This window comes from Accipiter gentilis, chromosome 6 (genome assembly GCF_929443795.1).
Source record: "Accipiter gentilis chromosome 6, bAccGen1.1, whole genome shotgun sequence".
NCBI lineage: Eukaryota > Metazoa > Chordata > Aves > Accipitriformes > Accipitridae > Astur > Astur gentilis.
In genome coordinates, this window is record NC_064885.1 from 6707159 (window position 1) to 6729473 (window position 22315).

Genomic DNA, 22315 nt, shown 5'->3' on the forward strand with positions numbered 1-22315 from the left:
GCTTGAAGTTGTACTTGTTACGATAAAAATGTGATTTTTATAGTGTTTCAGGCTTTTTATGTGGACCTATATGGGGAACAACTAAACCTGAAAAAACCTGCATTCAAACCTGCTGAGTTTGCCCCTTGATCTAGATGTGTCAGTACGTGGTGTCTGTGTGCCCCAACTACGAGATCTGCCCCAAGGAAGCAACTGGCAGTGGCTTAAATCGGCATCGGGCAGTTCGTGGCGAGGGACCTGAGAGGGTGCAGGGGTCGCAGCTCCGGCCGCAGGCTGTCCAGCCTTACCCCCAGCCTTAACTCCGCTTCACCGCTTGCTTGCAAATTGTTGTTGCCGCATGGGTTGCCTTCAGTCCTGCCTTCCAGGCGGAGACCTGGCGTCGATGCAGCCACTTTTGCCTGTGATCAGGGCACTCTTAAGGGCTTCTTTGTCCTTAGGTGAGAATTTTGTGACTCTCTGGAAAATCGTTGGGACTTTGTGGCTACCTTTTTATTTGTGTGCAGTAGGTACAGGACTGAGCATGATGGCAATGCTCACACATCACATGAAGCTCTAAGCAGATATGCTTTAATTCCTGTACATGCTACACAAAGTGACTTAAATCACAAAGCAGCTGATTATTTCTTAGGCTGTTCTCTTTTCTTGTTTTTACGAGTCCCATAGGAAATGCAAAATGTGCAGCTCATAAGGAAACCCTTGAGAACTGCGGTACCGAATACCAGTGTTGCTCCAACTGGGAAAACAGTATTTTTTGCTAACTGTTTTTATCATTCCATTAAAAAACATTACATTATTTGATTATTTACATTACATTATTTGATTATTTATGCATTTAAAAATACTCTGAGGAGCACTGAAACGCTCTGTAGTGTAGTACTCTGTGCTTCTCCTTTTACAGTGTTTCAGGTGTCTTTTTTCCTCTTTCTCTTATTCTAGACTGATTCTAGAAAGCCAAAATACTTCAAGATGGCTATTCCAGTGTCAAAATAGTTTAAGACTAGGCCTGAGCGGTGGGTTCTCTGGGAAGCGCGTCACATGTAGTCATTCAAAGGAGAAAAGTTATCCCTATGGGCTTGAAACACAGCATACTTCCCAGTGTGATCTGTCACATCCTGTCCTATTTATAGCCTGCTGGGGGCTCAGAGATGGTGACTACAAATGGGACCATAAACATCTTTAAGTAAAGTGATTCTGTATGTGGTATGCATGACTGCTAGCTTTCGGCTTGAACTTACAGTACTATAAAAGCACCCAATAAAGGCACGCAGTCTAGAGGTAGTTCTTAAAATTTAAATGAAATTTACATTTATTCAGCTGTTTTCAAAATACTCCAGAGACAGAATTTAGATGGGAAGAGAAGGGCTTGATGACTTTAGTGGGGTAAGTGTGCAGTTGTGTTGCTAGGTAGCTCGTTGGTGTTGCCTTAGCACCAAGTATTAATAGACTTGAGAAGGCCACGGCTGTTATTTTGGTGTGATTATTTCTAATTAATTTCACAGCGTGAAAGTTGGGGGGAAAAGAAAAAGCAAAGCTACTGAAAGGTTGTCAGGTATATGAAGATAGGATATCTGCTTGATTACCACACGTAAGACAGCTGAAAATATTGTTATGGAGGTCTTACATGAGAGCACCGTGAAGGGCTAACGCTCCTTTTATCCTCTTCCATTGCACCTATCTGGGCTAGTTGCCACCATTGTCAGGCTCGTCCTCCTGCTCTCTGGTGGTGTAAAAGTGTGTGCGTGATTCTTGGTATAAGATCCTGTCTGGTCTGTCACAGGGAGGAAAAGAGAAGGAAAAAGCAGCAAAGGCAGAAGCAGGGCTCCAGAGCCAGCAGCAATAAACTCTGGCTGTACGCAGGCAGGAGGAACCATCTGGTATTTTGGGTAGCGTTTGGCCTAAGTTGGATGGTAGCTTAAGTAACCTGCAGGATGCTGTGCTGGCTTATCCCATTCTTTCTAGAATCAAAGAGAAGCTGCAAGAGGTTGGGCTACTCTGGAGCCACCCAGATAGCAAAGTGCAGTTATGACCTTCTGAGTGTGTCATCACTTAAAAGATAAGCTAGAATAAAGATTGATGGAAAACAAGATGTTTTTTGAATGTAAAGCTTTTTTGTCCTGCGGTACCAATGTTGAGAGATCATGCGTATTTAGAAAAGTAAGTTTATCTGTACCATTTAGTCATCTTCTACAGAAACTCTTCTCATCACAGAGAGTAAAAAGAACAATTTTTAAGGGAATTTGATAGATTTGTGCTATCGCCCTGCAGAAACTTGGCTCAGTGGTTAAGATGTATATAGAAATGTCAACAGTCTCCTGTGTCGTCACCAGTGTGGAGAAGCAATATGCTCCAGCCCATGGGCACATACGTCTTTTTGCAGTGTCTCTGCTAGGAGCTCACGCCGTGGGATAGTCTTAGCTGAGGAGTCTCTGCCCTTCACTTGTGGAAACAAACTAATGCGTGATTATCATTGTCCCTTAGCTACGCTATTGCAGACAATTCGTACCGCTCCCTGCGCACGGAGAGGAAGGATCAGTGTATTCTGATCTCTGGGGAGAGCGGGGCTGGCAAAACGGAGGCCACCAAGAAGATCCTGCAGTACTACGCCGTGACCTGTCCAGCCAGTCAGCAGGTTGAAACCGTGAAGGACCGCCTGTTACAATCCAATCCCGTCCTGGAGGTAACTCTAGAGCCCGCAGCGTGGAAACTTGACATTGAGTCATACCGGCAGCTCTCACATTTTCCAGCTGAGGGGGTGGGGGCAGCTGGACCCCACTGGGCATGACTGAGCTGTCTGTGCAGAGCGGATGGTGTATTCCGGGAACGCTGGTTCACGGCACACGGGCAGATCGTTTGCACTGCACACAGGGGAATCCCAGTCTGCTTCCAAGCCAAGGAAATGGCCGTCTGCTGCTGAACTCACTTGGCCCTTTCCAGTCCACCAGGAGCAATTCTGGAGTGGCGGGGCTGCAGGGAGAGAGAGGCATTTGGCGTGGGAAGGGTTGTGGTGCGCTGCATAAGTTTGCAAAGCCAGAAGCAGACGCGCTTTGTTAAATGCATTTGTGGGTGTGTTTTCTAGTGCTGTGGTGTCCTCTAGTGTCCAGTGCTGCGCTGTCTTTGTAGTTCCCTTTGATATTTCTGCACTGTGCTCAGATGCGTGCTGCGTGCATGGGAAAGGTGTGCTCCCCATGAGGGAGGAAAGCCTGGCAGGCCTAGGCCTGTTAGGATAGTGCCTGCTGTCAGTGGAGCTGCGGGTGACTGTAAGCAAATAGCTGTGATGAAAGAGGAAGCTTTGAAAAGACTGTCAGACATGACATATGTTGTCAGCAGTGAACTGGCATTAAAATAAGCTTGGTAGGGGGGGTGGAAATGTTTTCAGAGGCATGCTCCATCTGCAGTGCTTGCACTGGGTATAAAGATCAGCATTAGAATTTGGGTAGCAATCTGTTTCCTTCCTGGTTTCCCTTGCAAAAAGGAAAACCGTAGCCTTTAATGGCTGTAAAGAAACAATTGGCAGCTTCACCAGAGTGTTTATAAATAATCTGATTTGATACTTATTTATTTTCCTCTAATCGTTTTCATTTCAGGCCTTTGGAAATGCGAAAACCCTTCGGAATGACAACTCCAGCCGATTTGGGAAATACATGGATGTGCAGTTTGATTACAGGGTAACTTAAAATCTGGTTTGTACTTCAGAACTGCTCCTGGTCATAGCAAGTCTCTGTTGCCTGTGCTTTCTTGTACTGATGCGTGCATGGAGTGATTGTTTTGCAGTCCCTTGCCAATGGCGTAAGCAGAGTCTGTGGTAGCAAACTTTGGTTCCAGAGGATTTTATAGTACACGCTTTTTCCTTTCTTCCTTCCCTCATTTCTCTATATAAGGAGATAGATTAAATCCTCTTACTTCTAGGGTATATGTGCACCATGAAAATGAATGCTCCCAAACTAAATCCACATAAGCCAGCTGCGATCTGAAGAAAATTTCTATCCTGTGTAACTTTGCGTAGCATTTGTTTCGATTCTGATCCAAATTGTCCCATACTATGAAGACTAACATAGTGCAAGAACCAAGTAGCTTGGCATACTGCAGTCATTTACATGTCTCAGTATGTAATCCCTCCACACTAACAGTTTTGTTGCTTTTCCATTGTGTTGAATTCCTCCTTAGAAGGAATTCTACACAAGTCAAGATCCCATTCAGTATGTGCTATAGCCACGATCTGTATAATGGTATGTTATTGTCACTTGATTGCTCATTTTGCGTACATGTCAAAACTCAAATTGCCATTATGTTTTAGCTGAAATAGAGATGTGATACAAAATGACAGATCGTTTTCTGTGTTCTCGTAGGCTATCATTTTGTATCCTATTTGTCTTTGAATAGACCACCAAGAAGCAGAAATATTTTCCTCTATGTTGATGAACTATTTCAATGTATCTGGTTTGATTTAGGGGGCTCCTGTTGGGGGCCACATCTTGAACTACCTCCTGGAGAAATCCCGAGTTGTGCACCAGAATCATGGAGAGAGGAACTTCCACATTTTTTACCAGCTGCTAGAAGGAGGGGAAGAGGACTTGCTGCGAAGGCTGGGCCTTGAAAAGAACCCACAACAGTATCACTATTTAGTAAAGGTGTGCATTAACTAGTAATTCTTACAATATCATTCTATTATAGGACCGATATATTCTGAGTTGACTTTGTAGTTTCCTTCTCTCACTTCAAAAATAACAGTGAGATGACTGCTATAAAAAGAAACATATGGCAGAAGTGTATTGAGCATGAGTAATATATCTTTGACAATTATTTACTTATTTATATCAAACCGTGTCTTTTTAGGGTCACTGTGCAAGAGTCAGTTCCATAAATGATAAAAATGATTGGAAGATTGTGCGAAGAGCCCTGTCCATTATAGGCTTCAATGACAATGAGGTGGAGGTAAGACATGTTTAACATCACAGCTGATTTTCCTACTCTTCAGGAATTTTTCTGCTTTGATTTGTTATTTCTGACCAAAGGCAGCCTTCAGAGTGAATGTATTCTCTGCAAAAATCCTGCAAAAAACCCAACCCAAAACATTTTCATAAAATGTTAATTAACACAAAAATCTTACTGCCTTTTCTCACTGTGTGTTCATTTCATCATCCTGGTTTCTGCCTGTTGCTTCCATCCTAGGATTTGCTGAGCATTGTGGCTAGTGTTCTGCATCTGGGGAACGTGCAGTTTGCTGCTGATGAGCAAGGAAATGCTCAAGTCACTACAGAGAATCAGATTAAATACCTGGCTAGGGTGAGTATCACCAGTTAGAGATGTATTACATTAACTATGAAATAGAGAGGTTTTTCCTTATTTTGAACTTGGTACCATCGTATCATTTTAGAATATGATTTAGAAGTTTTAATAAACTTACTTTTATTTGACTTAAATAAAATGGAAATATTAACATCAAAACCCTTTAATTGACAACGTCTCTATTTATCACTTGATCCACCACAGACTTGAGGCTTTCACCTTCAGGCAGTGGGGTAGGAGTAGACCTACTCCGGAGAAGAGTTTTAAAGAACGAACCCTGGTGGCTTTGCTGAGTCAATTCTTTGTGCCAGAACAATCAAGCCAATTTATTTGTTAGGTCATATCACTGCCAGAAAGGAGGTGGTCTGTGGGAGGAAAGGGAAGGATTGACGTCGCAAGAAGTCTTGCAGCACAAATGGGAAAATAAAGGGTTGTTTCACTGGACTGTGCTTTTGAGGACTAGCCTTTCTGATGTCTTAAAACTGCTACTGGTAAATTGAACGTACTGCTTCATAATTTAATATTCTACTGCTTTGCAGCTTCTAGCAGTTGAAGGCTCTGTTCTTCGAGATGCATTGATCCACAAGAAGATCATAGCAAAAGGGGAAGAGGTAAGAACATGAAGCGGGATCCCCACTGGGGAGGCACACGGAATTAAATCAAGCTAGCGATACACCGTCAGCTCTCTTATCAGGACTAAAGAGTTCACTTCTCACTTGTCAAAGGAGGTTGTCAGTGCAGGAGTCCCACACCCTAATGGTGACTTGCAGCCTGTACAGCTGGGAGACAGTGATGTGAGCTGAACCCAGACAGGATGCTGTTGAGTGGGTGTTTATTAACAATGAACTAGGGAAACTTAATCCCTCAGTGGAATGACTGTTGAACGGCTGTTGTCTCCTGCATGCAGCTAATCAGTCCTCTGAACCTGGAGCAGGCAGCCTACGCAAGGGATGCACTTGCTAAGGCAATATACGGACGCACTTTCTCCTGGCTGGTGAACAAGGTTAACAAGTCTCTTGCTTACAAGGTAAATGAACCTTTTGTTTGTTGATGTCCAACCAAGTGTGAAAGGAAGTTTTGAATCTTTTAGCTGCAAAGCAGAGAAATGGTAAGCTCCATGCTGTACAATGAGTTCTAATTTGTTTTCCATTAAGAAGAGGGTAAGGAGTAAATGCTGTAACTGGGTAAGATCCAGGGATGGATTGTAGCTTTGTGTACATATTGACATTTATTTTTTGCCCTATTGCAGGAAGGAGAGTTTCCGGGCTGGAGAAGTACAACAGTTCTAGGGTTGCTTGATATCTATGGCTTTGAGGTTTTCCAGCACAACAGGTTTGTTTCAGTCAGTGTCTTTTGAGTAAACTCTGCATGACCTCATTCATTATAGTGGTTTTTCTCCATTGTGAAATAAGATATTATTCCATCTCTGATCTCTTAGTAAGAGAGAGAGATGATGTTTCAACTTCAGGAAATGAGTTGAATAACTGATAATCCCAGGGCTTCTAACACTTGGGACATCCAGCTAATCTTTAGCATTTACAGCTGTTAATGTTCCTGGTATTTTTAAAGAGACTGTTGTCTTTTGGGGGCGTATACATGCCATAGCTTGAACTATGCCTTTGTCTAGCTCTCTGGCACAGTGGTGGCTGTTGTGGCATCTTTCCGTGGTGGTGCAAATGGGAAAACACAGCTATAAATCTCTGACTGTGTCAGAATCTGGAACCTGATTCTGGCAGATAGCAATGAACTGAGACTCTCAAATTTGCAGTATTATTGGGCCCTTCCTAAAGGTTTTTGTGTTTCTCTGTGTTGCACCCTTGATGTCCGTTTTTCCCTCCTTCTGGAACTCTTTAATGAGATCCACTAAATAATAAACTTAATAAATCTATACATTCAGTAAATAAATATTTCACAAAATCTATTTCTCTTCATTTACACAGAGGTATTCATGCTGCTGCCCACTAATTCTAGCTTCTTTTACTCGTGGTACAGTGTTAGTGATTATTTTTCTGATTTTTGTTTGCAGCTTTGAGCAATTTTGTATTAATTATTGTAATGAAAAATTGCAGCAGCTCTTCATAGAGCTCACATTAAAGTCAGAGCAAGAGGAATACGAGTCAGAAGGCATAGCGGTAAGAGCCAATATCATCACTTCCACTATCTCCTTTGTAGCACCTCCTGCAGGCCAGGGGACAGATTAGAAAAGGAGCTGCTCATAACGGTCTGCAAAGTAAATGAATCAAAGAACTTTCCTTTTTCCTTTCTTTTCCAAACACTTCGGTAACTCTGATACAGCTAGAAGTGAGTAATGCCATTCCAGTCTTTGATAGGAAAAAAAAATGCTTTTTAGGAAAACAAATTTGATGAGTGAAAAAGCTTTGTTTCAATTTTGACAGAAAGATTGTTTAAGTACAATGCTGTCTGAAATGTTCTGAAATTTTCATGGTTTTTTGCAGTCTAGAATTGTTTTGACCCAAGCATGATTTCTTGTCTTTATAGTGGGAACCGGTTCAGTATTTCAATAACAAAATAATTTGTGATTTGGTGGAAGAGAAATTCAAAGGCATCATTTCTATTCTGGTGAGTTGACACCTTTTTAAATTAAAAATTTGGAGCAGTGTAGTGGAAAACAAGGGGAAGAAAAAGGTCTAAGCTTATATTAAGGTTAGTTGGGCAGGTGGGAAGAGCTACGATACACTGAACAGTGACACCACGAAAGGTCATATTGTATCACCTCCCTCTACTCTTGGGAAAGAAGCTTCCAGTCCATGCACTCTGGAAGGAAGAAAGTGTTTTCCTTTTTGGCTCAACAATTCTTCATTTGTTGAACTAAGAGCTGGCTTACCTGTTAAAAGGCCAAAGGGTCAAACTGGGGCAGTGTTTCAGTGAGACAGAATTAGAGCTAGCCTGTGTGCTGACAAGCGCAGTAAGAAATCAATACTAGAATGCGTGTGTTTGTAGGATGAAGAGTGTCTGAGACCTGGGGATGCCACAGATACAACATTCTTGGAGAAACTGGAGGAAACTGTGAAGAACCACCCTCATTTTCTCACGTGAGTGTTCGCATAGCTGGGGGCAGTTACGCTGGTAGGATCCACGTGTGTGATAGAGCCTAGAGCTTCAATTATTCCTAGATAACATTATAACTCATTGTGTGTCCAGCAGTAGCATCCTAGGTATACTGAGTCCCACATAAAAGATGATCGTGTTTTCTTTTGCAAAGAGATTAGATTGTGAGTTAAGGTAATATAGAATAAGTCGTCAACACTAACTGCCTTGCTTTTCTCAAGACTATGCTTCAGAATACAATAGGAGCAACAAAACTTTTGTTACTGACTTGCTCCTTCACTGATCTCTTTCTGGCATCCTACTGCTAATAATGTCCAAGGAATTTACAGGCTTGCAGCTTCTTGGCTTTTCCAAGATCTGGTCCAATACTTCGGGTCTGGCAAACTCTCTGGTTTGGAATATTAGGCCAGATCATTCCCCAGCGTTGATGACCCAAGTCAGGCCTAGGCATAACTAGGACATGGGGCAGAATTTTACTGGTAAAGATAGTGTTCAGAGGTGTATATGCATTAGAATGATTGAAGAAGTGTTAGTGCTTTTGCAATTGAGAGATTTGTATTGCACTAACTCACCTTTGTGCCCATCTCCTTCCCAGACGATATTGATATCCTTCTCTGACTTTGGTAACCTATCCATATTGCTGCCACTCCAGTTCAATGGGTGTGAATCCCATGTTTCACCTTTCAAATTGTTTACTTCAGTTTTGGAGCTCCAAATGTCTTTTTATTCTTACTGGGTGTTCTGCTTATGCTCAGATCAGGATCTGTATGGCATCTCATGGGTATGCCAGCATGCTGCCAACATCTTCACTGCCCTCTTGCCTGCTGCCTCTACTCTAATTTCATGTGCACGCAGGACCACTCTGCAACCTTGCCAGGAAGCTGAAAGTTCATCCATTTGAAATAAACATAAATACATTTTATGGCACTTTTATGATTTGCTGGTTGATACCTCTCTATTCACTTTTGGTCTTGAACATCAGCAAGTCAGATTTATTCCCCCCCCCCCCCCCCCCCCCCCCCACTTCTCTGTTCACATAGTCCCACTCTGGGATCAAATGCCATAGGGCTTTTTGAAGTGAATCCCCTCCGTGAAACAAATGTTTGTTTCTCATGAAGCTTCTTCACTTTCTCACCAGGCACAAGCTCGCTGACCAGAAGACTCGCAAGTCACTGGGGCGGGAGGAGTTTCGGCTTTTGCACTACGCTGGAGAGGTCACCTACAGTGTTGCAGGTAAGTGTGTGCGTCCTCTCTGCTGTCTCTCTTTTCTCTTCCTCCCGTCCTCTGCCCTTTGAATTAAAACAGCTTCACTATAAAGAAAAGTCTGGGCATAGAATACATCCACACATTGTTTGATTAACCAGATTAATTTCCCATCTCAAACTCCTGCCTTGTTGTGAAGTTCCTGTGGAACAGCGGTGGCAGCCTGAGCGGTTTCTTTTTCTTCCAGGTTTTCTAGATAAAAACAATGACCTTCTCTTTCGGAACCTGAAGGAGGTGAGTGTGGATAGAGGATGTTTCCAATACTCAGCAGAACAAGGAGTTGGGTTTAGAATGGGGTGGCATCTGAGGGAAAAGATTCTGCTAGATTCCACTTGGAGAATGTGTGTCCATGGGGCTGCACTATGAAAAGACAAATTGAGGTGCCCAAAGTTCATTTTATTATTAAAAAGCAAAACAAAACAAAAAACCTCAAACAAACAGTTCTGTCCCATGTTTCTTTAATAGTTCTCTGAAGAATACTCTACTTTATCTCTGAAAATGTCTCTCTCTGCAGACCATGTGTAACTCTGAGAATCCTATCATAAATCAGTGTTTTGACAGGACGGAGCTGACAGACAAAAAAAGACCTGAAACGGTAAGAACACAAGAGCTGGATGGAAGTGTGACTACTTCCTCTTTTTAAAAGACATGTCGTGTCTAACATGGTAATCTGAATGCAAGCCTCTTACATTTAAAGCTGGGAGACTGAGGTTTGTTCTGTAGTCACAAGTACCAGCTATATAAGTCATCACTTCATACATAGTTTTTTTTCTTTTCTCCTAGGCAGCAACTCAGTTTAAAAACAGCCTCTCCAAACTGATGGAGATTCTGATGTCCAAAGAACCCTCCTACATTCGCTGCATTAAACCTAACGATGCTAAACAGGCTGGTATGACCCTGGTGACTCTTCCTCTTTTTTTATATGACAGCTATATATAGACCACTACATTTCAGTCAGTGAGGCACAGAAAGGAGCTCAAATGAAGAAGTCCTGCAAGATTTTTTCATTTTGGGTCTGTGCCAGAGCTTCTTGTAGGGACGTGGCGGCAGTACCAGCAGTCAAAATGGGAGCACTGGTCTTGGGTGGAGTAGGGTCATGTTTAAAGTGAAGAATTACTAACCTATGTAATTTCCTTTTAATGACCTTTATACTCATTTCTTCCTCCTGTATGTATAGAAGATCCTAAAGGAGAACTTCTTTTTGGAACTGAATGTATATTAAAAGGTGGTGGCGGGGGAGGAAGACAGGAGACATGAAGTTGTGTGGGACTAGCACCATGAGGACGGGTTAGAGGTTAAAGATGACTGTGTAGGATATAACCAAGAACTAAGCATTCTCCTTCTCCAGATGAAGGGACAACTACACATTAATGATGTTTCTCTATTTTCATGTTCTCTCAAGATCGATTCGATGAAGTTCTAATCCGACATCAAGTGAAATACCTAGGGTTGATGGAGAACCTCAGAGTGCGCAGAGCTGGGTTTGCGTATCGAAGAAAATATGAAGTTTTCCTGCAGAGGTAGGATTACCTTGGACTTCTCTCTCTCTGCTGCTCCCTCCTCTTGGTTTTGGTCCCACAGATGTTTGAGGCTGAGGAGCTGTTCTGAACAGCAAAGAGGCAGCCCTTATACCCGACAGACTTATTTTCTTGAGGGAGCACGAAGCATGGCTTCTCTCCCTTTCCCATTGCTCTGTTTGGATTGGACTTCTCTTCCCAAGATTTCTTCTGCTGTCAATTTACAGGTACAAATCACTTTGTCCAGAAACATGGCCTACATGGGATGGACGGCCCCACGATGGGGTGGCTGTGCTGGTGAAGCATCTTGGCTACAAACAGGAAGAATACAAAATGGGACGGTTAGTTCTTCTGTTTTCTTAATTTGAGATTGTGAATCATTAGACATCCGTGTCATTGCTTTTAAATAAGGCTTCTCTATCTAATGGGTGAGGGAAAGATTAGAGATCCCAAAGGGGATGCTAAAGGCAGGAAGCAAACTTCTCTGGCATGTTAAACGTAATTCTGCATTTCTATTTCTAGAACAAAGATTTTTATCCGCTTTCCCAAGACCTTGTTTGCAACGGAAGATGCTCTGGAAGTGAGGAAGCAGAGTCTGGGTGAGTCACACACACACTGCAGTATCTTCATGGACATTTAGCTGTCTGTTTTCTGTTTGGGGTTGTTTTGGGTTTTTTTGCCTGTTTGTTTAGCGCTGGTGGGGGGGGATTTTTGTTTAAAGAGTTGTCCCTTTTTCTACCAAAATCTGCTTGGTCACAATTTCAAATTGCTGTTTTTCTTGCAATTTCAGCAACAAAAATGCAGGCCACGTGGAGAGGTTTCTACCGTCGAAAGAAATTCCTGCACATGAAACACTCGGGTATGAGAGAGAGGAAACTGCAGCGCTGGGTAACTGTGTGGTTTGAAGTGGCCACTGTTGTCAGAGATGACTTGAGTTTGATGTGCAGGAAGGAACATTCCCAAAGCTTTGCTGGAAGTAGAATGGAAGATGTTGGTGTGGTGTACCCAGTCCTTCCACCTTTAGTCTGTGAGACTCTGAGCCAGAGAAGCAGACTTAACTCATGTTCACACAGCAGTTCCCATCTGCTGGTGCTTTTTATTGACATTTATCCATTGTATCATATTGTTAAGAACTAAATTATATTCTTTTCCATATGCCCCATTGAAGGCTCTTTATTTCCAGAGCCCTCTGTTCCCAGTTTTGTATGGAGTCGGTATTGGTATGAAGGAGCTCACTTAGTCCAAAATCTTCGTATTATTTTTAGCGATAGCTATCCAGTCCTGGTGGCGGGGAACCTTGGGACGCCGAAAAGCTGCCAAGAAGAAGTGGGCAGTAGAGACTATCAGAAGGTGCGTAAAGAATAACCCAAACCGTCAAATGGATGCTTATTTCTTAACAACAGTATGATAAGAATAAACTTTCTTGTCATTACAGTATTAGAGGTTTTTTTTAATAAATTACAACTATTACATTAAGCCCAGAAAACAGTTGGATGGGAAGAGACCTCTAAATATCACTGATTTTGATCACTTTTCTAATTTTCTAATAAAATTTTCTTCTTCCTCAGGTTCATTAAAGGTTTTATTTACCGGAACCATCCTCGGTGCCCGGAGAATGAGTATTTCCTCGATTACATCCGCTTCTCCTTCCTGATGAACCTCAAGCGTAATTTACCAAAAAATGTTTTGGACAAATCGTGGCCAACTCCTCCTCCATCACTCTGTGAGGTAGGCACAAGTGCACCAGGGTCAGGTGAATGACACGCAGGGTGGAAGAAACTAATGGCAGTATTGAAGACCACAGGCCACCAAAGGCCTGAGGGGACCTTCCTGCTGTCAAAGAATGAACCAAGTTTTTGCTCAAGTTCCATGTCACATTAACATCTCTACGAGTAGAATTAATCCAAACATCATCACATAGGTGTAATTAGCATATCTGTAAAATTGCTAGAGCTATAAGTATAGAAAGGTCTTGGGAGTGTGGTGCTGTTGCAACACCATTTTCTTATGGTTTTTCTCATCTGTTGCTGAAGTTCTCTTCCCTTTTTCTCTGAACAAATTAAGTTAAGTTCCCTCTGGGCAGTTAAATTGGCTGCAATGACAGTGTAGTTGCCTGTGAAGAACATATTAAACTTCCTCTATTGCCATTATTATTCTGCATCTGGCAGAATTGGGTTTTTATCTGATCAAAACAAAATAGTGCAGAAAGTCCCAGTTATCTTATCCAAGGGTCGTTGTTTGTTTGGATTGCAGGTACAGCTGGAAGCGAGGAAGGGCAGAGCTGTGTAAAGTGGAGTGCTCCTGGTATTCATTCTCCCTTCTAAAGCAGCTGGAGAATGTTGCAGGGCAAACTCTCTTAGAAAGGTGGAAAATAAACTTCCTATTATTTAATTTTAAAAGTGACTCTGAGTAATGAAACAGTATTTTAATTCAGCAATGCATTTTCTGCAGTTGCTTCTCATCTGTCTTCGCTGTTTGAAGTGGTTTGGCAGTAATTTTGAGCTACTTTCATTTACTGTGTGGTTTCTTCTCAGGCATCCCAGCTCCTGCGACAGCTCTGTATGCAGAACATGGTCTGGACCTACTGCAAGAGAATCAGCCCAGAGTGGAAGCAGCAGGTACGAGACAGCTTTATGTCATTCCACAAACTATGCTGATGTTCCCAAGAACAGGAGGGGGTTCTCAGCATTATTTACGGTCAGAAGTGAAGGAGGGGAGGACACTACTACAGAGGGAGTCACAGAAGTGGTGGTGAGGGGGACAGGAACTCTTGAATCACTGCATTCTTCACTGGTTGGTTAACAGTTTCACAAGAACATTGTGATTATTTTTTTACGTTAGAGACAAAAACCTAAAAGATCAGAATGTGCATAAAATAAAAGAAAAAACATTACATACATATTTCAATACATATTATTTAAACAGTATTGTGTATCCATGCCCCTATATAATTACTATATACTGAAAGGCCCTGTTATTCTTCCCATGGAAGATAAAAATGTAAGAAGCTGCATTATTCTGGTTGTACCATATAAAGTAGAGTGCAAGAATTCTGCAGCCACAAAACCAATCATTTTCCAAACAGAGAAGTTACATGAACAGTTACAGCTGCTGTTCTGGCTAAAAAGAATAAAAATGATACTGAGATTTGATTCCTCTTAGTCATGGAAAGGTGGGGGGAGGGAATTTTTTTAAATATTTTTAAAAAAGGGCCAGTAAGGAGACATAATAAGAAATGTATACATTAAACAATTTAGAAGTAAGAGTTAGGAGATTATAGTAATAGTTGCCATTAAATTAAGTTTTCTTTCATTGCATAGTATATCATACTGCTTATGAAGGCCTGCAAACTGTTAAGCACATGTAATAAAATGCTGTAGATTAGTTAGTGGCTGAGCCTGTGATTAAGGACACAGGATTAATACCAGCCATTACTGAGCTGGAGGTGGAAACTCAGCAGAACACTTTCTTTTCCCCAGCAAACCAGACTCACTAATAGTGAGTATCTTCTATCCCCATTTTTACCTGTAAATCATTTCAGGTAATAGCACCTATAACATGCATTTGCCCTAAATAAAGCAAAGGGGCTTTCTTTCCTGGTTTTTCTTGTTCACTGGTTCTGTTCTTACTCCAAAGGAGTACAAGTTAGGAGCCAAGAGCACAGGTCATATTTACTGTGTGGGGTGGCTCTATCCTAGAATACTGCCACTGTGAAAGGGCCCAAAGGTTTGCAGTGACTAATCATCCAAACAGGAACTGCCAGGGCCATACAGTAGCTAATTGAATTCTACTGTTTGTCAGAGGATAAGATAGAGAATACTGAGTAGAGCACAGTTGGTAGTAAGAACATAACTTTGTCAGTACTTCAAATAAAGATGTTGAGTAGCTGAAAGGCTACTGGGGAGGAAATAAACAGAAACATGAAAAAAGCCATATGGGGTAGAGCAGGAGAACAAACTGTTTAGCTTGAGGAGGAAGAGGTTAAGAGAAACTACAGTGGGAGAATGCTAAGACTTTTTAAACATGGGTATTATCAAAATCCACAGACAAGATGCCATGTCCAAATAAATTCAAACAGGAAATACAATACATACTTTTGTGAGAAAAGAGAAAAGGAAAGTTGGGTTTTTTCTGCCCTAAGGATAGGAGAGCTGTTGAAAAGGTAAGGAAGGCATGTATGGAATATCTTGTATAATTATATAATATAATGTATAATAATCTTGGAGTGTAATTCAGGAGGTCAGCACTGAATGATGACTGCTAAAAAAACAAAAAGGGAAGATCTCCTTTAATATAAATTTAATCTTTTTATTAAAGAGAAATTTTATACTAAACAAGAATACATCTTTTGTCCTTGCAGTTGGAACAAAAAGTAATTGCCAGTGAAATTTTTAAGGGTAAAAAAGACAATTACCCTCAGAGCGTTCCTAGACTCTTCATCAACACTCGACTGGGTGAGTAGGTGTTTTGAAGTTTAACAGGAAGAAGAAAGGGGGGCATTCATCTAGTCTTTTCTTGCTAAAAATGTCTTTCTGACACCAGCTCTTTGGTTTTAATGTAGGTAATGAAGAGATAAATGCTAAAGTCCTTCAGGCTTTAGAAAATGAAGCAATTAAGGTGAGATATGTGTCCTAACACTATTGTCAAGCTTCTGGAGTTACTCAGCAAAGTATCAGCAGATTAGATTTCTGAAGAAAATACAGCAAGAATTTTACATTAAGCTTGTAATACCTTAGAAGACAGTCTATGGAAAGAGGTGATGGCTCAGAAACAGGATTTAGAGATTTGGGCAAGTTTAATGATGTCAGTTAAGAATTGAAAGGGTTGCAGCTGGCATGGCTAGAGAGGAAAGGAGAAATGTACATAGACTGAAAATAAACCTGGCTTTTTCAATCCCACAGTCAGACAGCTGTAGTCATGAAGTTATTGTTCAGAACTCCTCCAGGTCAACAAGGAAGTCTGTGGCAGAACTGAGAATAGGACCCAAAAGAATTATCAGTACCTGCTGCAAGCTCTCTAGGCTAGAGGGACAGTAGCTGACAACTAAACAAATTGCATTTTTAGCACTGTTAACACTTATTTCAGTATGCAGTTCCTGTGATCAAGTATGACCGGAAAGGATACAAAGCAAGAGCACGGCAGCTGCTTCTTACCCAAAGTGCAGTCGTCATAGTTGAAGAATCCAAAATCAAACAACGCATTGACTATGCCAATCTCACAGGTAGGAATGGCAACATAAATGGGGTTTGGCTCACTTCACTGAAGTCAGACTTCACCTTGGCTACAGTTAAATAAGTAATAATAAAATAACCAACTTGTCTTTGTCCTGGACGAGAATGGAATTATCCAATACTGACAAGCATTTTAAAATCAGTAGTATCTTGAAACTGAGTTTTTCTAAAATTAAACTCCATAAAATGTCACAAAAATTACTCAATTCATCTCCCCCAAGCCCCCTCCTAAGTAATTTCCCAATTGCACGTCCCTACCACAAGGGAGTTGCACCATTATTACACAGCAGCTGCCTGGGACACTGCTACAGCTTTCAGCCCTCTAAATATTTGACACGGACTTGATACTTCTAGAGGGGGGAACACAGTCCGAAGGAGAAAACTGCTGAGTCTGGTGCATTGTAGTCATTACTGGGCTTTGTCTGAAACCTCTCACTTCACAGCCTCAGCTCCAGCACCCAGCTCAGCTACAATTCCTCTTTATAGCCCATTTTGGTGCTAATCATTTCAGTGTTTCAGATGCAACTATCCATCTACTGCATTTGTAACTGTCACCATTTGAAGTGGTTTCCAAGGGCAACGCTAATCTGGGGTTCTGTGATTCCCATAAGACACTACTATGGCAGAGATGTTATGTTCATCGCTGCTAGGGTTGGGCTAGCTCAGTTTAAATGGGTAATCCAGTTTGTATCTAGTGTCAAGATATTAAAGTCCAAAAATAAACTATGAAGAAACAGACTCTAAGGAGCACAGTGCTCCTTAACTAATCCCTACCCATCTACCCCAGGGAGAGGATTTTTTTTCATTTGGCAAACAGGAGCAACTCATGGCAGAGGCTAAGCCTCTTGCTTACTGTGTGCTCAGAAGGCACTGCTGGCTGGCTGAATAGAAATGCCAAACTCGGAGGCCAAGTTGGTCACAGTGCAACATAATAAGAACCTGCAGCAGCTCAGGACTGGATGTGCAAGGACCAATATGCCAGCGAGCGGGTGTGGGTTCAGCCTGTCCCCAGGCCTAGCCACAGAGCAAGCCAGGAATTTGCAGCGATGACAGCTTTCTGGAGCCAAGCTCCTAGAGCAGCTCTTGCCCTTTCTTACCCGGTGTTGGCAGTGGGGGGAAGACAACAGTGACCACGTTGTTCCAATTGTCCCTCTCCATTGTAGTACCCCAGTAATTACACCACTCATCCACCTACTGAGCTAGAATGAAGCATCTGTCCAGGGGGTGCTGAAAAGTAAAATTTTGGTCATAGGTCCCCTCACTGGCCAAAGCAGCTTTTTGTCAAGTCCATGACAATTTGTAAACAGGCATTCTTCCTACTTCTGACAGACAGAGGCATCTGAAAGTTTCTTTTCCATCTTAAAGAGCACAGTTCAAGCTGATTGTCTGTCACCTTTCAGGCTCTTCAGCCTCTCTGCTGACATGTTAGCACAGTGCTGCTGTGCAGCTTCTCAGCTGTCAGGTTTCTTGGAGTGGGAACAGAAGTTGCTGCGTTCCTGGGAGAGGTTCTGAAACACATGCAAGAATCCTAGCAGTGTTGCGTTGGGTGTCAAATGGCCATTCTCTTTTGCAGGCATCTCCGTCAGCAGCCTGAGCGATAACTTGTTTGTGCTGCACGTACACTGTGAGGATAACAAACAGAAGGTAGTGGGACTCATCCATCATTTCTCCAAACACCTCTAGAAAAAGTTTTAAAGGCACAAAGAGCAGAAGATCCAGCGGGGGGGAGAGCATACATGGTGCCATGTGTGTAACTAACTTTGTGCCAGCTCTAAGTAGCATTTTACTTGTATTACTTGTGCTCACACATGGGGTTCACCCCTGACTTGTTCACCAACAGGACTGGTGCTCTGATACCTTGTAAATAAAGTAACTGCCACAGTGTGACCCACAGCACAGAGAGGGTTGAGAGGCCCAAGAGATCTCCAGGGAGCCTGGTCCGCTTGGAGAAGTGTTTTTCCATGCTAACCTATGGAGATAGTTCTGCCCCTGTTAATTACAACATAATCATTTTGGTATACTGACACTGTAAAGCCATGATCATAAATCACTGTCCATCTTTCCCCCCCAGGGAGATGTTGTACTTCAAAGTGACCATGTGATTGAAACACTAACAAAAACAGCCATGCAGGCAGACAAAGTCAATAATGTCAACATCAACCAGGGCAGGTAAGTGAAGCCAAGCCCCTCTCCAGAGCTGCCTTGGTTTTCTTGGGTTGGTTCTGAAGCTCTGCTTCAGCATTCAAGGGCTACAGAAACATAACTGTACACCACCAGAATGTACCCAATACATCTTAACTAAGGCTCCATTTCCTTAAACAAGCAGATCTACTGCTGCTAAGCATTAATACAAAGCAGCCTCTTTCTTACACAGGAAAAGGGTAAATCTGAGCTAGCAGAGGGAGAGGTCACAAATACTCATAAAATCTGTTCTTACCTCTTTGCAGCATAAAATTTACAGTTGGGCAAGGCAAAGAAGGCATAATTGACTTTATATCGGGATCAGAACTGCTTATAGCCAAAGCCAAGAATGGCCATCTAACAGTGGTGAGTACAGGCTGAGGTTGGTAAGAAACAGTAGTTCACACAATGGATCCAAACCCAGGTTTTGGCATTAAACCGTATTTGCAGCAGATGGACACGTGGCTTTCTTGCTGAATGCACTGCCCTGGTCTACCAGCCTTTTCCCCAGTTGGAGCTGTGCATTGTACTCCTTGCCCTGCAGTCCTGAGAGACTGCCAGGCTTTCACAAACTTATCAAGAGATTGTCCTATCAATCACTTTTTTTTTTTTCCTCCCCAGGATTCAGGCTTTAATGCTATACTCTGTTGCAAATCAAATTTTAGAAAGATTTAGAAACACAGGAAGGAAGAAAAAAAAAATCATCCTCCATTCTCAGATTGTTTGTAGTCTTCCTGCTAGTCAAATATAGTCATGCAACCAATTTATGCATTGTCAGATTAAAGGTTGTTAAGAAATAAATCCAGAACATACTCGGACTGCAGTCACTCCCCTTCCAGCAGAGCTGAAAGAGCGAGCTCCTCCACTGTCCTACTGCAGGCTGACTCGCCTCAGAACAGCCATCAACATTTCCACTCACTCTTCACCAAAACAGTCCATCTTATAAAAAGCCACACATGTAGCACTGCCAAAAGACTTCCTTGCTCTATGGAATGCCTTTAGACTGTACACAGAAAAAGAGATCAATTTGCCTAAGCATGCTGAAATGAGGGCTAGGCTGCTTTATTTGCCATCAGTAACAGTAAACCAAATAACTTCTTAGACTATGAAGAAACACATCCTATAATTTTGTTCCCAAGCCTTTTCAAACCACCCCTAGAACATTTTTCCAGCTTTGTTCCTCCCTCCTTGGCAAAGCAAAGCAAAGTCTTCTTGCACTGCTAGCCTAGGGAGCAGTCTTTTATATAACCACAGAGCACTGGGGTGTAAGAGCACCGTGGACTCCTCCAACTTACCGAATTGTCAATATCCGCTTTTATTTCCTGCCGAGACTGCAACTTCAGGACTTCACAGCAGAGCCAGCTGTACATACTGTGGCATAACAGCTGCATCCTACAAGCCAGTCTTTGGTGTGCTTTAAAGATGTCTTTAAAGATGTTTAGGAGCTAAAACTGTTGCAGCATCTTTTTCATCACACTTTCTAGCTTGTCCTTCTTCTCCTGCAGGTTGCTCCTCGTTTGAATTCTCGATGATAAAACGTGCCACCACAACAGGACCTTTTCCTCCATCAGTCTGATTGTACCCTATAGAATTCGCTGGACATCGTTCCCAGCAAAATCCCCGCTCCTTCCTCGCTTTGCTCATTTTGTTTATTATTACCAAAGACCTGCACTTTCAGAAAAACACCACAAAATACATCTTGCTTTGTCTTAATATGAACGTTCCAAAAGAAAGGCCTTCTCTTCCTTACCTTAGTGGCAAATGCATGGGTCCAATGCAATGTCTGTGAAACTGTGGCTCATGACACATTCAGCTGGGCTTTGAGGGAGAGGTAGCTCTGACTCTATTAAGAGTTTAAGCCCTGATGGAAATGACCAAAATTTGTGCTTGTCATCATCAAAAAAGCACAATCAGAAAACAACTCTGCTGCTTCGCCAGCCAAATAAATGAAATGCCAAACTTTATATTCAGAAAGAATGTTTTATGAAGAATTTTACTCTGAGACGTTTTGATGCTTTGTGTTACAATATATTAAAGCCATATTGTGTAAATGAGTAAAACCCTGTAAATACTTTATAGCTGAGTATGAGAGATGCACTACAAGAAATGGAGTTGACGTGGAAACTTCTTGTGTTTTAGATTTGGAATTTTTGTTGTTTTTAGTTTATGATTATAAGGTATTAATCTGAGAAATCCATCATGTAACTTCTTCACTGACCTGGATCAAGACTCACCTTTTTTTTGAAGTCACCTGTCCCATTTCTTGCTCTACAGGGATATTTTTATACCGTAGGAACTTTTTCATATCCACACAGCCAAACAAAACCTAAGTCATACAAGCTGCTGAGGTTACCACTTCTCTATGCTGCTCTAGGCTGGAAATGCAACCTGTAGTCCTTGGCCACAGGATGTACACGAGCTTTCCCCTCCCACCTCATACCTGTCTGGGAGTCACCACTGCCCCCCACAGCTCATCAGGCTCAGAGCAGCACCTTCAGAAAAAAATTACTTTTCCTCTTGTTTTTAGCGATAACTGGAAGTTTCAGTTCCCACAATAAAGCTCCACAATGTTTATATAAATGCCTCTCAGTACTGCCTTAAAGAGGAAGAGATGGCTAGTTCAGCACTGCCGGCGTTACAGACTGACAGCTCCTTTGCATGGAAGCATCTTCCTAAGCAAGCTGCGTCACTTCAATTCTAACCCAAAGCTAGAAGGGACACGTTTGGAATGCTAACTGGTCTCAGACTGCGTCACAGAGGTTAATACTAAGCACCTTCATTTAACAAAGAACCCAAATGGCTACAGGGTGGACAGCTATGTGTCAAATACCTGCTGACTGCAAACCACAGCTCCAGCTTCCGTCTCCAAGTTCTAGACGTCAAACAGTGCATTTTGCGCTCCACTTGCCTTAGAAATCCTTCACGTTCCACCTCTACCCTGACGCAGTAGCAACAACAGTTAAAGTAAGCCCTGAATAAAATATAACCAAACAAGTTGCCACTCACATACAATCAGCTCAGTCTCCTACTTTTTGGTTTCTGACATGCAGTTATCAAACACTGCCCCAGGCCTGGAATGCTGTATACACTGTAGTACATATACACCATATCACTGTATATGCTGGAGTGTATATACTATACAATGCTGTATACGCTATTATATAACCTCTTCAAGACTACGCTCAATAAATTTTTACAAAAAAAACCCCACACCTTGTCTTTCTTGTAGAAACTGTTTCATCGCACTTCTTAATTTTTTTGAGAGGGAGGGTATGATTTTTTTTTCCCCTCACTTGTCACACATCCCTGCTGAATCTCTTTGGTTCTGGGGCCCAATACATCTACAGAGGGTAGCCCCGCTACCATCTAGTACGAGGAGCAGATCAGTCCTAGGACATCAGCTAAACAGGATGGACATTAAGATATTCCCTCCATCCACAGAACTGGACTGGATGCAGAGTGCTGTAAGGGCAAGTGAGAGGAATGCACCAACCAGATCACAGGTTTTTGTGCATTCAGGTAGGGAAATACTGAATAAATGGTGTGGAAGAGCTTCTGACAACTCCTGATGCAAAGCAGGCTGTCTTCTAGGAGGCTGGTCTCACAGCTATACTACTTACGCACAAGACCAGGATCTTTATCTCATGTCTGAAGAATGATGTGGTTACTTCTCTCTCTCTCTCCCCCCCTCCAAATGTTCCTATTACAAGCAACAAGAGAAAGTTATTCTTGTTGAAATAACTAAAATATAAAGGAAAGTCATAGTAG

At 42.1% G+C, this 22315-nt stretch overlaps 1 protein-coding gene across 6 annotated transcripts in view; it reads left to right on the forward strand.

Annotated features, from left to right (window-relative positions):
- The window catches only part of MYO1C (myosin IC), a 58349-nt gene extending 36593 nt beyond the window's left edge, over positions 1 to 21756 (forward strand). For all 6 annotated transcript variants that reach the window (XM_049801781.1, XM_049801782.1, XM_049801779.1 and 3 more), the window contains 29 exons: positions 2479 to 2677; positions 3585 to 3665; positions 4449 to 4628; positions 4834 to 4932; positions 5170 to 5283; positions 5826 to 5897; positions 6194 to 6313; positions 6536 to 6618; positions 7313 to 7418; positions 7786 to 7866; positions 8248 to 8339; positions 9494 to 9588; positions 9806 to 9852; positions 10133 to 10213; positions 10402 to 10507; positions 11021 to 11138; positions 11363 to 11476; positions 11658 to 11734; positions 11926 to 11994; positions 12401 to 12485; positions 12704 to 12863; positions 13670 to 13753; positions 15496 to 15589; positions 15697 to 15752; positions 16221 to 16356; positions 17940 to 18010; positions 18438 to 18535; positions 18814 to 18913; positions 20053 to 21756. In XM_049801781.1, coding sequence (XP_049657738.1) covers positions 2479 to 2677; positions 3585 to 3665; positions 4449 to 4628; positions 4834 to 4932; positions 5170 to 5283; positions 5826 to 5897; positions 6194 to 6313; positions 6536 to 6618; positions 7313 to 7418; positions 7786 to 7866; positions 8248 to 8339; positions 9494 to 9588; positions 9806 to 9852; positions 10133 to 10213; positions 10402 to 10507; positions 11021 to 11138; positions 11363 to 11476; positions 11658 to 11734; positions 11926 to 11994; positions 12401 to 12485; positions 12704 to 12863; positions 13670 to 13753; positions 15496 to 15589; positions 15697 to 15752; positions 16221 to 16356; positions 17940 to 18010; positions 18438 to 18535; positions 18814 to 18913; positions 20053 to 20079 — 2845 coding nt within the window. In that variant the 3' untranslated portion in view covers positions 20080 to 21756. The remainder of the gene's footprint in view (positions 1 to 2478; positions 2678 to 3584; positions 3666 to 4448; positions 4629 to 4833; positions 4933 to 5169; positions 5284 to 5825; positions 5898 to 6193; positions 6314 to 6535; positions 6619 to 7312; positions 7419 to 7785; positions 7867 to 8247; positions 8340 to 9493; positions 9589 to 9805; positions 9853 to 10132; positions 10214 to 10401; positions 10508 to 11020; positions 11139 to 11362; positions 11477 to 11657; positions 11735 to 11925; positions 11995 to 12400; positions 12486 to 12703; positions 12864 to 13669; positions 13754 to 15495; positions 15590 to 15696; positions 15753 to 16220; positions 16357 to 17939; positions 18011 to 18437; positions 18536 to 18813; positions 18914 to 20052) is intronic.
- Positions 21757 to 22315: the final 559 nt, after the last annotated feature.